The 13,999-nt window shown below is 57.1% G+C and overlaps 1 protein-coding gene across 2 annotated transcripts; it reads right to left on the bottom strand.

Annotated features, from left to right (window-relative positions):
- Window positions 1-51: 51 nt before the first annotated feature.
- Window positions 52-13,535, bottom strand: VARS1 (valyl-tRNA synthetase 1). Of its 2 annotated transcripts, none has more exons than XM_032340825.1 (30): window positions 13,301-13,535; window positions 12,603-13,025; window positions 11,032-11,166; window positions 10,798-10,936; window positions 10,457-10,581; window positions 10,288-10,375; window positions 9,938-10,038; window positions 9,675-9,802; window positions 6,843-7,007; window positions 6,546-6,627; window positions 5,945-6,064; window positions 5,750-5,858; window positions 5,574-5,668; window positions 5,243-5,333; window positions 4,868-4,992; window positions 4,679-4,782; window positions 4,433-4,591; window positions 4,221-4,311; window positions 3,990-4,095; window positions 3,829-3,899; window positions 3,617-3,742; window positions 3,177-3,281; window positions 3,026-3,094; window positions 2,862-2,940; window positions 2,610-2,737; window positions 2,067-2,222; window positions 1,688-1,894; window positions 1,505-1,616; window positions 1,052-1,377; window positions 52-195 (listed from the first exon to the last, which is right to left on the bottom strand). In XM_032340825.1, exons 2-30 carry the CDS (start codon window positions 12,987-12,989, stop codon window positions 127-129), a joined length of 3,798 nt encoding a protein of 1,265 aa, XP_032196716.1. In that variant the 5' UTR covers window positions 12,990-13,025; window positions 13,301-13,535; the 3' UTR covers window positions 52-126. The 2 variants fall into 2 exon arrangements, with proteins under 2 accessions (XP_032196716.1, XP_032196717.1); XM_032340826.1 differs by having other exon boundaries at window positions 10,288-10,372; window positions 13,301-13,533.
- Between the last annotated feature and the right edge of the window lie 464 nt (window positions 13,536-13,999).

Genomic DNA, 13,999 nt, shown 5'->3' with positions numbered 1-13,999 from the left:
CCCAGGCCCTCCGTGCCCTCCCCAGTCCTAGCACACACAGACAACAGAGGGTTTTGTGGCAAAATATTTTATTGCTGCCACCCCCGAGGTGTACATTGGAGGTTATGAAGAGTGGAGTTGGGTGTATCACAGCATCTTCTGGAATAGCGCAATGGCCTCATCCACCTTCCTGAGCTCTGCTTCTGTCTGCTGGAGCTGGGGGTGGAACAAAGGAGAGGGGGTGTGGGTGGTGAGGACCCAGGCCCGAGAGAGGACACAAATGCCAGCAGCAGGGCACAGCCCAGAGTAGGTGAGAAACGATGCAATGCCCACAATGGCAGAGGGGTCCGAGGTGGAAAGATGGGCGGAGTACTCTGGGGACTGCGTGAGCTTGGCAGGCCTGCGCCCCCCTCATCCTCCCCAGTCTCCCCAGCACCACCTGCTTTTTCTTCCAGCATCACTGACCTCCCAGGGCTTGCCTTCTGCCAGAGTGGCCAGTCCCCAAAAACAAAGGGGCCTCAGAACCAGCAGCCCCGCCCCCAGATGAATAGTGGGGCACCGGGGTTAGGAACACAGGACAGGCAGGCACTGGGTGCTCGTTTGTAAAATGGCAATGGTAGAGCTTCCAGGAGAACAGAGAGCCCACTCAGCTGCCAACGCTCAGTAACTCAGTCTCTGCTCATTTCTGTGTCCATGTGGTTCACCCCACTGCTCCTCCCTGGAGAGACCCCAGCTGAGCCCACTGGGCTTCCTGACTGCAAGCGGTCCACAGAGCAGCCCCAGGCATGTGGGATGCCATGTTCCGGGCACTGGGTGAGGCACGAGGGCTCTGGCTGGGAGGCAGGATACCTGGTTCTAGGTCTGCCTCCATCCTCACCTGGTTTGTGTGACCCTGGGTGGTGCCCCCCGCCCCTTGCCTGTTGTTCATGAAAGAGAACAGACTACACAAACCCCACGTGTTCAAGGGGCCCAGGCTACCTGTTCCCCCGGGACTGCCCAGATCTGGGGTCTGATGAGGGAGGGAGCAGATGGTGAGGGAAACAGAGGAGGAGCGCCCGGCTGCCCCACACACCTTGGTTCTGTCTGCCTCCTGGACGTCAAGAGGCACCTTGCTCGGGTAGCCTGAGGCAGCACGGCGCTCCCGCAGACGTTGTGCCTGGCGCTGTGCCTCACTGCGCTTGGCCTGCAGCTTGCCCAGCTCCCGGGTCGGGTCCACCAGCCCCTGCAGCTGCAGGTGGACGGAGCAGCGGTCAGAGGCCAGGGCCACAGCACAGCCCTGTGGCACGGGAGCCCCTAGGGCCAGAACGGCCACCACACCCGCACTGGCCAGCGCCTGCACGTAGCCTGACACTGCCGATGCCAGAGCGCCTGTGGCCTCATCGGCCACTTCCAGGAAACCTGTGGGGAGGGAGGAAGGAGAGATGTGGCTCTGAGGAGACGTGCCATGAGGCCACCGCGCCGGATGCTGGTCTGAGTGGGCGGAGGGGACCAGGGAACAAGGTGGGTCTGGAGGCCGGAGGCTCACAGTCAGGCCGGATCCGGGTGAGGTTGTAGTCCGCACGCAGGGAGCGCACAGCCCGTGTGATGCTTAGGGCCAGTTCCATGGCAGCTTCTGCATCAGGGTCCTTCCAGGAGCACTGCGGGGTGCAGGAGGCGGTGAGGGAGGCTGGCGGGCAGACCAGAGCCCCCTCCAGGCTGCATCCCATACCTCTGAGGGCTCCGGGTAGGGGGTAATACACAGGCTAGGGGGAGCCTGTGGTGTCCGCCGAGGCAGCCTCTGGAACAGCTCCTCAGTCACAAAGGGCATGAAGGGTGACAGGAGCCGCAGGCCAACATCCAGGCAGGTATAGAGGGTCTGGCGAGCACACTCGGCCACTACTTGGTCCACCCCATTCAGCACAGGCTTCAGGCACTCCTAGGGGACCAGGAAGCATGGGGCTCAGGGATGGAAAAGGTCTAGCCTCCAGCCCTCCCTGTTCCTGTGAGGACTGGGAAGGTGAGAGGAAGGCCCAGGTCTCATGGCCAGCCACTGGCAAAGTAAAGGCCCAGGGCTCTGCCGCCCTCAGCCCCATCCCACTCCTCCTCACCAGGTAGACATCACAGAGCTCATAGAGCCAGAAGCTGTACTGGGCAGTGGTGACAGCTGGGAAATCGTAGGCCTGGAAACCTTGGTTGCTAAGCCTCACGGCCTCAGTCAGCCGGCTGCGGATCCAGCGGTCCACCAGGCTCTCGTGGCCTCCAGGCTTGGGAAAAAGGAGCGTATCAGCTAGTAGGAACCATATGCCCCAGGGAAGGAGGCAAAAGCCCATGGGGAGCAGGAACCATGGGCAGGTTTGCATTCCGGGAGACTGACAGGTCCGAGGCAACCATCATGTGCCTGTTATTTGGAGGAAAACGGACAGGCCTCCTGCCTCCTTGGGGGAGGACCCCAATGCCCCAGGCTTTCACTGTAACTGTCCGTCCCTGTGTCCATCCATCTCCTCAGTTACACAAAGGCTGCTCCAGGGTAGGGGTTGGGCCACCCAACCCGCGGCTGTGATCCTGACCAGCACGGGCCACGCCTGATGCCTGAGTGGCATCAGTACAGCCCGTGCAGATGCTACCCACCTTGCCGTCTAGTGGGTCCTCACCTTGGAGGTTGGCGAGGGCACGAAACCCTTCCCAAGGCCCCGGAGCGCAAACTTGGTGGCATTCCAGAGCTTGTTGCAGAAGTGGCGGTACCCCAATATCCGGTTCACGTCCAGGTTGATGTCACGACCTGCGTGGGAGCAGAGGCTGCGTCCTCACCATTCTCCCTCCTGACTTGTGCCCGTCATGGGGAAGGGAAGGGTGGGCCTCGGGGAAGGAGAAGGGGCCCGGCCAAGAGGTTTTGGAGGCCATACCCTGAGATGTGTAGGCACAGAGTCCAAACCGCAGGGCGTCGGTGCCACACTCGGGAATCCCTGCCGGGAAGTCTGCCTTCTGTGGGAGGCGGCAACGGGGGGCACCTTGAGGCGGCCGCACCTCCCCAGGCCCACACTCCAGCCCCCAAGCCCGCCCTTGGTACCTGCCCTTCTTTAGCCTTCTCCACCTCACTAGGATCCAGGTTGCTGCTCAGTAACTGGTCGTGGAGGCCCTGAGTGTGAGGCGGGAGTGGTCAGGGGGCTGACGCCACAGCTCCACAGTCCTTCCCCGCCTGGCCCCGAGCGCAGCCCCACCTGCAAGGAGACTCCGTGGATGACGTCCAGGGGGTCGATGACATTGCCTAAAGACTTGCTCATCTTTCGGCCGTGGGCATCTCTCACGATGGCGTGGAGGTAGACCTGGCAGGGAAGACCCATGACCACGTGTCTCCTCACCCAGACCCCAGTGCCTGCCCCGGGCCCTGCCCCATGCAGGCCCCATTCTGAACCTCAGACCCTTCAGTGACCCTGCCAGTCCATTCAGCACCTTCACGGGAATCAGAGGTACTCCCTCCTCCGGGAAGCCGGGTCACAGAATCACTGCGGGGAAGCCCAGCCAGCTTTCAGTGCCCACAAGACCTCCCTGGTTGGGAGGTCTGTGTCCCCATGTCCCTGTGCATGCTGAGCCCGAGCTGTGGCATGGGGGGGGGGTGGTGAGGGAACGACCACGGGACAGGTCTTGGCAGTCTCCGCACCTCCCTGAAGGGCAGCTTGCCAGTGAGCTTCAGGCCAAGCATGACCATCCTGGCCACCCAGAAGAAGAGGATGTCATGGCCCGTCTCCAGCAGCGTCCCCGGGTAGAACACGCTCAGATCTTCTGACTGGGGGCAGAGCAGGCCATGATGGGGGGCCCAGCACCCACCTCCCAGACCTCACCCCACCCCGAGCTGGTCCCTCAGGAACACACCTGGTTGGGCCAACCAAAGATGGAGAATGGGAAGAGACCAGACGAAAACCAGGTGTCCAGTACATCCTCATCTGAGGGAGGTCAAACGTCAGAGGTCAGAGCAGTCAGAGACGGGGATCAGAGCCCCAGCTCAGCCATCCACCCCCCAGGCCCAGCCTTGCCTTGCTGGAGACTGATCTTGTCAGGGGACACTCCAAACTCCTTGGCTGCCTTCTCCCGGGCCTCAGCCTCGCTGCGCCCGCTCACCCAGTACCGCTCATCTGGGTCCTGCCACAGGTGGAGTGAGCACTGAGGGACCACCTCTGGCTCGCCCGCCCCGTCCCGTCAGCAAGGACTCACAGCCACCTCAGTCCCCGGAGATGGGCCAGTGTCCAGCCCCGGCCTGCGCTCACCTCCCCTGGGGGTACGGCTGGGTCACTGACTGTGACGAAGTAGGCCGGGATGCGGTGGCCCCACCACAGCTGCCGGGAGATGCACCAGTCCCTGCAGGGAGGGTGGGGGGAAAGGGGTACATCAGGCAGGGGAGGAAGGTGCCCCTGCCTGTGCCCCCTACCTACCCGGCCCCTCACCCAGCACCCCTCCCCACACGGAGGGGCTGACGCACCGGATGTTGTCCATCCAGGTGTGCCACGTCCGCTGATGGGCCTCAGGCAGGATGCGGAGGTCACCCCGCGTCACGGCAGCACTGGCGGCCTGGGCCATCTCCCCACACCGCACGTACCACTGTGGCCGCAGCAGAGGCTCCACCACATCCTTGGAGCGGCTGCGGGGATGCACGGGTGGGGGAACAGATGTGAGTGCCCCGAGGAGCCCTGCCCCTCCTCCCACCCCGCACCAGCCCCCTCCTCACTTGCAGAGCGGCACCACCATGGGGTTGTCCTCAACACCCCGGAACAGTCCCCGCTCCTTCAGTGCTGCCAGCACCGCCTTCCTGGCCTCAAACCTGGGCAGGCCCTGGGTGGAAGACAGGCCCTGTCAAGACCATGCCTAGGTACCCCACACATCTCTCTACTGGTCACTGCACCCCCTATAGTCTCACCAGGAAAGGCGGGGGCACGTTGACGAGGGCCCCTCGGGAGTCCATGATGCTCACAGCCTCCAACCCATGTCGCTGCCCGACCTCATAGTCGTTCTGGTCATGTGCAGGGGTGATCTTCACCGCACCTGGGGTGCACACGGGGGTGCCCAGGCACGAGGGACTCAGTGAAGTCTCTTTCCACACACAACACCCCTCTGCTGGAAGATGTCGCTCCCAGACCTCCCTTGTTCCCCATGTATCTAGTACCGTGCCCTGAAACCCAGCCCAAGTCCTGCTGGTTCAGGAAAAGCTTGTTTGTTTTGCTTTGAGAGGGAAGATGAATGACCGTAGGGAGCCTCATGGCCTCCTTCTCTCCGAGGATAGCCTCTTGCTCACCTGTGCCAAACTCCATGTCCACAAAATCGTCAAAGACAATGGGGAGGCTCCGAGACAAGAATGGGTGGATCACACTCCTCCCCTTCAGGTGCTGGGGACAGGGGGTGACATCAAAAATTCAAGAGGGCCCAGACCTGACTCCCTCCCACCCAGGGTCCTGACTGCCCCACACCCAAATTCCATCTTCAGGGCCAGAAAGGAGCTGCAGATGAGTTTCTAAGCCTATTTTCTCCTCAGCCAAGGGGCTAAGGGCCCATCCCACACCCGCTCACAGGGTGGGAGCCCCTCCAGCCAGCACTCCTCCCCAGCTGTGGGCAGTACCCCACCGCACCTGGTATCTAGGATCTTTGGGGTGCACAGCTATAGCCACATCTCCCAGCATTGTTTCGATCCGTGTTGTCGCCACCACCACCTCCTCGTCACTGTCTGGGATGACATGCAGCCTTGCGGTCTCAGCTCTGGCCCCTTCTCCATACAACCCAGGACCCTGGTGCCCCCAGCTCCTACCTGAGCCTTGGATCTTATAGGCAAAGGAGACAAGGACCCCAAATTCCACCTTCTCCTTGTAGCCAGGCACGGAGAGCAGAGTACGACCTGTCAGCTCCTTCTTATCCACCTGTGATATGGGTATTAAGAGAAGTGCCTAGGAGCAGGGGCTGGGGGCGGAGATGGGAGAGATCCTGGGCTGGGGTGGGGGGGCACCTCGATGTCGGAGATGGCAGAGTTGAGGGTGCAGGACCAGTTGACGAGGCGGGTACTGCGGTAGATGACTCCTTCCTCATGGAGCCGGACAAAGGCCTCCGTCACAGCTGTGGAGAGTTTCTAGGGAGCAGAGAGAGGCAGAGATGGGCCCAGGCAGACTTGCCAAGGCGGCAGGATCTGGTGATACCTGTGCTGTTTGGAGTCCCACTGTCCAGCATGCAGACCCCTTTGAGGGCTGAAGGGGAGAAGTACTTTTTTTGAAGAGGAGAGGGCTATGGGGACATGAAGGCAGGCAACGAGCCTGAGGACTCTGGAGACGGCAAGGAAACCACTCAGCTAGGGACATGTGCTGCTGAAGAGACTCCTGGGAGTTCAGGCTCCACAGGAGAGTGAGGCCCTATCATGTATCACCTGGGAGAACCTGAGCTCCCAGGTAACAAAGGGCCAGGAGAAGGGTCGAGAAGTGCTATTTGCAGCTGAGCCCTTAGTGGTTTCCTAGGGGTGGTGGGCTCCCCTCCTAGGGGAGGACCACAGCATGTGTGGTCTCTTCTGTGGGTTACTTGCTCTGGGGAGCCCCAGGCCTGAGACCCTTCCTGCTCACAGGGTCCATGGTGAAACAGGCTCGATTCCAGTCCAAGGAGCTGCCAAGCTTCTTCAGCTGGTGGTAAATCCGGTCACCTTTCCTGGAAGTGGACAGACAGGCCCGGAGGCACTCAGGCCTGGGCTGGAGGGAGAAATGAGGTGGTGGACAGGAGGGAATGGGGATCACTCATCCCTCTGAAAGTGACCTGGGCCTCAGAGCCAACTAACACTCAGCCTCTGTGAGGGCCTGGGCCTGCAGCCAGGGCCGGAGGCTACAGAGGTCTTATCTGGACAGGGGACGGGGTGCTGCACTCACTCCTCTTTCCATTTCCAGACCTCCTGTAGGAAGGCCTCTCGGCCTAGCTGGTGCCGGCTCAGCCCCTGCTCACGCCAGAGTTTCTTCTCCACCACCACCTGGGTGGCAATGCCTGCGTGGTCACAGCCAGGGTTCCATAGCGTGGTCTCCCCGCGCATGCGGTGCCTGTGGGAAGAGCCAAGAGGACCTGAGGTGAATGGGCCGGTGGACCTGGCACCGAAGGAAAAAGAGGCTCCTGGGCAGGGAGCTGATGGACTCAGGAAAGAAAGGGGAGGTGGGAGGGATCCTCCCAATTGTAAAATTAGTCAGGGAGAGCCGTGCAAGGACAGCTAAGGCAATCTGACAAAAGAACAAAGAGGAGGCTCGTGCCCAACCAGAAACCAAACACAGGATAGGGTTACGATTATTCAAACAGTAAGTTACTATGTAGGAATGGAGTTACAGATTAAGGGAACAAAACAGTGTCTGGAAACAGATCTGAGCAAATTTAGTATTCGCTGAAAGCAGCACTTCCTATCAGCAGGGAAAGGACAGTCAACTGAATAAATCTGTTTGGGACAACTAGCTGATTAGTTCCCTACTTGCCAATAGTCACCAAGATAAATTTTAGTCTGATTCGTGAACTCAACACTATTAGAAAAACATTAAAAAAAATGAAGAACACAGAAGAAAGTGTTTATAACTTTGAGGTAGGAGAGGCCATCTTTAGTAAGACACAAAGTCAAATAACCTGGCAAATAGGAGCTCATCTGGTTAAGTGTCTGCCTTCGGCTCAGATCATGATCTCAGGGTCCTGGGATCAAGCCCTGCATTGGGCTCCCTACTCAGCAGGGGTCACTTTTCCCCCTCTCTCTACCCCTCCCTCCCCCTTGTCCATAAGTAAATAAATAAATAAAAGGCTGCTACCTTAAGAGGTTTCTAAGTGTTCGTTCTTTTCTGATCTTGATCAGAAAACTTGATCATTGTTTGTTACGTATGTATTTAACATAACTCTTTGTGTGTTATGTACATATTTAACATAATTCTGTTTTTCCAGCTTTCAATTCCTTGCAAAATTCTAAATCCGAGGTTGTATCCCCAGTGCCCAGAATGGAGCTGGCACAGTGATGTCCAGTAAATATTTTCAACCATGTTAATTTAGTAAGTAGGACTGTAGAAAAACTTCTCAAAACTTAAAATAAACAAACTCTGGCTTCCAAAGATAAAAAGTTGTCTTAAAATACATTTTTAGGGGTGCCTGGGTGGCTCAGGTGGTTAAGCATCCAACTCTTGATTTCAGCTCAGCTCATGACATCAGGGTTCTGACACTGAGCCCCGCATCAGGCTCTGCCCTCAGTGGAGAGCCTGCTTGTCTCTCTCTCTCTGCCCTTTTCCCTGCTCATGCTCTCTCTCTAAAGTAAATAAAAAGTGCTTTTTAAAGGAACCTGTCATGTGGGATATTAGATTACATACTTGCTAACGCTGTTAATGTGTCAGGGAGAGGAGCAAGTGCTAGAATAGGAGAAAACATTTATAATAAACGTAACAAACCAAATCCTCAATATCTAGAATATTAAAGAATCTTCCAACAAACCAATTAAAGAAAAACAGCACAATCAATAGAAAAACAGATGAAAGATAGGTACAGATGATTCGTATACAAGGAAACCTGACTGGCCGAGCAACACAGACAGACTCCACTCGGCCTCAGGAATCGGGAATGACAGAGGTAGCATGTTTTTGCCCATCAGACTGGCAAACAAACACCGATAATGTCCGGGATCGGAAAGGGCATGGGGAAATGAACACCCTCCCAGGCAATTCACAGAGGTGTAAGTCACCAAGACCATTTCGGAGGCAACTGAATAGAAGCATGCCCCTCCAACTGAGCAGTTTCAGTTCCTGATAGAACCAGAGAAATCCTTCCATTCGCACTGGAGAAAGCATATACAGGAATGTGCATTCCAACCAGGTGTTCAACAGAGAAAAATTAGGAAACAACCATAAATAAGAAAGTGACTCCAAGGTGGTGCGTGGGTGGCTCACATCACCTCTGCCTTCAGCTCAGGTCATGATCCCAGGGTCCTGGGATCGAGCCCCGCATTGGGCTCTCTGCTCAGATGGGGGTCTGCTTCCCTTCCTCTCCCTGCCTGCCCCTCTGCCTAGTTGTGATCTCTGTCTGTCAAATAAATAAATAAAATCTTAAGAAAAAAAAAAAAAGAAAGAAAGAGACTCCATTATGGGATAGCTACAGTATCGAATGCTATGGAACAATGAATGAGAATGAAGTAGGTCTGTGCATAAGAACAAGGAAAGAGCTCCAAAATAAATGGCTAAGTACAAGGCAAAAGTTAGTGTTGACTCTCTATGTTAAAGAACAGAAATAAGAAAAACCCACCCAAAAACAAAATTACAAATTACTATGGATACACGTATTTGTAAGTAAATAGGTAAGAAAGACCTGGAATGATACACATCAAAGTGTTAATAATGGCTAAATATAGCACGGGAGTAGGTCTACAGGGATGTAGTCAAAGAGACTTGAAGCTTTACATTTCTTACAAAAATACATTTATGTATTTCTTGTTTAACTCAAAATAACAGTAGTATTAGTAGCAAGAGAAGGGAGACAGAGTCTGCAAGAGAGGGGAACTGGTTGCCTAACTAGGGGTTTATGCTGATGATCAAATAAGGGGACTGATGAGGAGAGAAGCAGAGCACCACCAGGGGGCATAGCTGAGGGCCCATATGGAAGAAGAGAGGACAGAGGGCCTGTCAGGTGAGAAGGGAGGAGGAAAGTGACGAGGCAGAGAAGACAGAAGGATAGGGTCCAAGGACAGCACTGGAACTTACCATCGGGTCAGGGAGTCCTGGATGGCATTGGTGAGTGCGTGGCCCAGATGCAGGGAGCCTGTCACATTGGGGGGTGGGATGCACATCATGAAGATTCCGCGGGGATTTGGTGCAGACACGCTGGAACGCTGATAGGGGAGGAAGGATGGGCACACGCTAAGGCCTCCCACCACCTTTCCCAGCCCCCTCCCAGGCAGTGGGTCCCGGGCCCTGCTGTCGCCCTCCCACATGTCCTCCAGGCCTGGGCAGCAGAGCTCACTCACTCCATACTCGGGCTTGAAGAAGCCCTGCTGCTCCCACCACGGGTACCAGGCAGCTTCCACGTACTGAGGGCTGTAGGAGTCGGGCATGGTGCCACTGACATCTGGGGGAGAGATGGGGAGGGTCGGTTCCCTCAGGTTGTTCCCTGAGGCCAGGAGCAGCTGGGACAGTGGGCCAGCAGAGGCACCGGGCCTCTGCTGCTCACATCATAGCACAGACACGGGGAGATTTGGGGGTCCTCCAAAGCCAAATGGTGGCAGCGAGGGCAGAACAGGAAAGGGTAACACCAAAGAAAGGCAGCAGCTGAGGAGACTGGAAAGGAAGGATGGGGGTCCCTTCCCCCTTCTCGTACCTTTCTTTTCCCCAGCTGGGGTTGGGAGGTCATAGGTAATGACCCCAGGATCCCGTTTCCCCCTCTTCTCTGGTTTTGGCTTCTTCTGCTTAGGAGGGAAATGATATAGGCACGGAGATCATCCACCCACCACGGCGCCAACCCTCCAGTTCTACCCTTAGCTTCTCACCTCTGCCGGGGGTGGCTGCTGTTGTTGGGTTTTCTGCTTCTGTTGGAATTTTTCCAGCTTCTCCCGTTTCTTTGCCTCTTTCTTGAGCTGAGTAGCTGTCTTTGGGGGTGCAAGGACCTCAGGGCCTAGAGAGAGGCACAGAAATGCCAACTTAGCCCATTGGGAATCCTCTCTGTCAACCACATCACGATACTTCAGATGCGCCATGACAGCTGCCCCAGGGCTCCCCACGCTCTCCCACCCTGTCCTCCCTCAGGCCCCTTCCTGAGTGACTCTGCCATTCCTAAAAGAAAAAAAAAGAAAGCAAGCTACAGAGAAGGCCCAGAGGAAGCCTTCCTCACCTGGCTGTTGAGAAAGGGGTCTGGCCCCCGAGTACAGAACCACCTCTCCCAGCACTGCCCGGAATTCTGGCTGCTGGACACATGTGATGAACCAGCGAGTCACATTACCCCAGATCCGGCGGGCAGAGGGGTCCAGGACCTGGGAGGGTGAACAGAAACGAAATACCCTTAGTCACCCTATAGCAAGGTCAAACGGGGGCTGCCGTGGTTCTTCTCCAAGATCCAGTGACTTACGTAACGGAAAGGCAGCAACAAGGCTGTGACAGCTGCCAGGTCAGCCAGCGTGGGGGCCTCCCCGGCCAGATAGGTGTGCAGCCGGAGCCACTCTTCCAGGGGACTCAGGGCCCTGCCCAGGGCCCCAAGGGCAGCCTAGCAGGAAAGGGAAGGGGTATGAGACAAGGTTTGGCCCACCTCAATTCCCACCCCCACCCAATCCATGTGGCCCCCTTCTGCTCCCACCTCCGAGGTCAAATGGTCATAACAGAAACATTCCCATTAGTTCAACAAATTCCTCTGGACACTTACTATGTGCCAGGTGAAATATATTAAACATCAGACGTTAAAGACTGCAGGAGGCAACACAGTAATCGCTTCAAGAAGTATTTATCAAGCACCTACTACAGGCCGGGCACTTCTCTAAAGAATGTAGACACAAGCACAGACCCTGACTGGTGCAATTTACACTCCAATGGGGGAGACAGTAAAGGTGTGAATACAGAATGCATTACCCTATTTTTCTCCATAAGTGTTATGAAAAAAATAAATCAGGCTGAGGGGGACAAGGCATTCCAGAGAGGGGACCTCTATGGTATACAGAGTAAGCAGGATATGAGGGAGCAAGCCAGGTTCTGAATCACATATTCATCCCATTCATTCATTCAAGAAATACTAAGGATCCAACATGTGCTCAAAACTCATGCAAGGAGGGGATGCTTGTGTGGCTCATTTGGTTAAGCCACTGCCTTCGGATCAGGTCATGATCCCAGAATCCTGGGATCGAGTCCTACATCAGGCTCCTTGCTTGGTAGGGAGCCTGCTTCTCTCTCTCTTTTTTTTTTTAACAATTTTTTTTTTTTTAAGATTTTATTTATTTATTTGACAGAGAGAAACCACAAGTAGACGGAGAGGCAGGCAGAGAGAGAGAGAGGGAAGCAGGCTCCCTGCTGAGCAGAGAGCCCCATGCGGGACTCGATCCCAGGACCCTGAGATCATGACCTGAGCCTAAGGCACCGGCTTAACCCACTGAGCCACCCAGGCGCCCGCCTGCTTCTCTCTTAAGTCTCTGCCTGCTTGTGTGCTCTCTCTCTCTCTCTCTGACAAATAAATAAAATCTTAGGAAAAAAAAAAAAAAACAACTCTGCAAGGAGGTAGTCTGCTTTGGAAGGATTCACAGCCTCAATCTGGTCTAGTTCTCTCTCCTCTCCTTTCCTTCCCCTCATTTGCCTTCTCCTCCATCTCCCCAAGCACAGCCACCTCTCCAACCCCACTTGCCACTCTCCAGTCTTTTCCTGTTTCTCATCAGCTTAAGACTCCTCAAACTTCTACTCCCAGACTTTAAAACGCCTGGCACTAGACCGCTCTGCACACCTCTTACCGTCTCAATGTGTTCAAAATGAAAACGTCCATTCTCAAACATGGGAAGGCCAAGGCTTAGAGTTTAAGAAACCTGCCCAAGGTTATCATACCAGGCATCAACCTGGGACTTGATCAGTGTTTCTCCACGTCTGACACACTGTCTTCCTGTCTCATTACCCATTCCAATCTTTCTTCTATCTCCGTCTCCTTCTTCCCTTCTTCCCACTCACCTGAGGGTCCTGAGTAGAGGTTCGGAGCCCCAAGGCAGGCAGCGTTGCTCCACAGGCAGCTGGTATTAGCTCGGTGTCGGCGTAACTGACCCACTGTTGGACCAGGACAGCAGCCCGGCTACCGCCAGGGCCCCCCAAGCCTGCCGGCCACAGCAGCTGTGCCACAGCGGTGGCCCCCCACACCCAGAGTCCACCAGGCCCCTGCTCCAGGGCGGGCAGGCGGGGTGGGGGAAAGGGAGTCCTGCTAGTGGGGGGTGGCTGGAGGCAGATTCGGGGGTGGGCTCCTCCCCAGCCCGGCCCTTCCCCAGCCTCCCCATAGCGCGCAGCTATAAGGGCACGGAGGCTGGGGAAGGCGTCAGGATGAGGGGAGACATACAGGATGGACATGGTTATGCTGGGGGTCCGAACGAGGTGGAAGAAAACCTAAGAAGCAAGAGAGACAGGGGTTGACTGAGGGACCCAGAGGTGTCCTATTGGAAGAACAGAGGGGACCCCTTGGGGGCTCCTGTACCGCAGGCGTCCGGGACCCCCAGGGCTGGAGGTCTGACCCGGCCTTAAGAGCCAAGGGCCCGGCTATCGGAGTGGCAGTGCCAGCGGGAGACTCCCCATGACCGCGCGAGCTCGGGGACTGCGGGAGGCTCGGGGTAGCCAGCCCCTCGGTGCCCGGCAGGACGCGGGCTCGGGCTGCAGGTACGTACTGGCGGGAGGTGGTCACACCAAGCCGGACGGCCACCTCGCGGCCGGGCGCCGGCCGAAGGTGGACTGGCCTGGCGGCCGGGGTCGAGGAGTCGGGCGGGCGGGGACGGTGGGCGGTTCTCCGGGCGACCCCAGCTCCCTGCGACCGCAGCCGGGCCGCGGGCGCCCACGTGTTCCCCCCTTTGTGACAACGAGCGTTTCCGGGCCCGCGGGTCCTGGCGCGGGCGGCCGTGCTCCGCCTGCGCGGGCGGGGGCTGCCCTGCCCAACACTCCGCCGGGGCCGCGCCGCTCGCCGCCCGCCGCCCGCCGCGCTCACGATGGACGGCAAGGGGCGCGGGCGCAGGAGCTGAGGATGCTCCCGGGAACGCGCTCCCGTCAGGCGCCACCGCGGGCACCCCGCGCGGGTCCTCGGCCGGGCCGGCGGGAGGGCGGCGCCCAGCGGGCAGCCCGGGAACCCGCGGGCCGGGCGCTGCCGCCCCAGGACCCAGGGGGCGCCCCGCCTGCTCCAAGAGCCTTGTTCCTCCCGCAGAAGCAGGCGTCAGGCCGGGTGGCCCGGAAGATCCCTTAGAACTGAGAACTCCGGTGTGGAGGAAACTCCTATTTGCTGAATGAACCGGTTTGACTCATTCCCAGCCCTAACTCTTCACGATGAAAAATTATGTCACTTGTATTAATCCGTTATATTCCGAAAGCGTGAAGTG

This window comes from Mustela erminea, chromosome 4, assembly GCF_009829155.1.
Source record: "Mustela erminea isolate mMusErm1 chromosome 4, mMusErm1.Pri, whole genome shotgun sequence".
In the NCBI taxonomy this organism is placed as follows: domain Eukaryota; kingdom Metazoa; phylum Chordata; class Mammalia; order Carnivora; family Mustelidae; genus Mustela; species Mustela erminea.
The sequence above is the reverse complement of the archived record's forward strand: the minus strand, read 5'-3'. Positions and strand labels throughout refer to the sequence as shown.

Bases quoted from the DNA above. Each gene is read 5' to 3' on its own strand.
- VARS1 (XM_032340825.1), bottom strand. From the start codon at position 12,989: ATGTCCATCCTGTATGTCTCCCCTCATCCTGACGCCTTCCCCAGCCTC. The intron at 4,312-4,432 runs GTGCGTCAGCCC...CCCTCCCTGCAG, and splicing joins ACCTGGATGGACAACATCCG to GGACTGGTGCATCTCCCGGC. The intron at 1,895-2,066 runs GTGAGGAGGAGT...CTGGTCCCCTAG, and splicing joins AGCTCTGTGATGTCTACCTG to GAGTGCCTGAAGCCTGTGCT.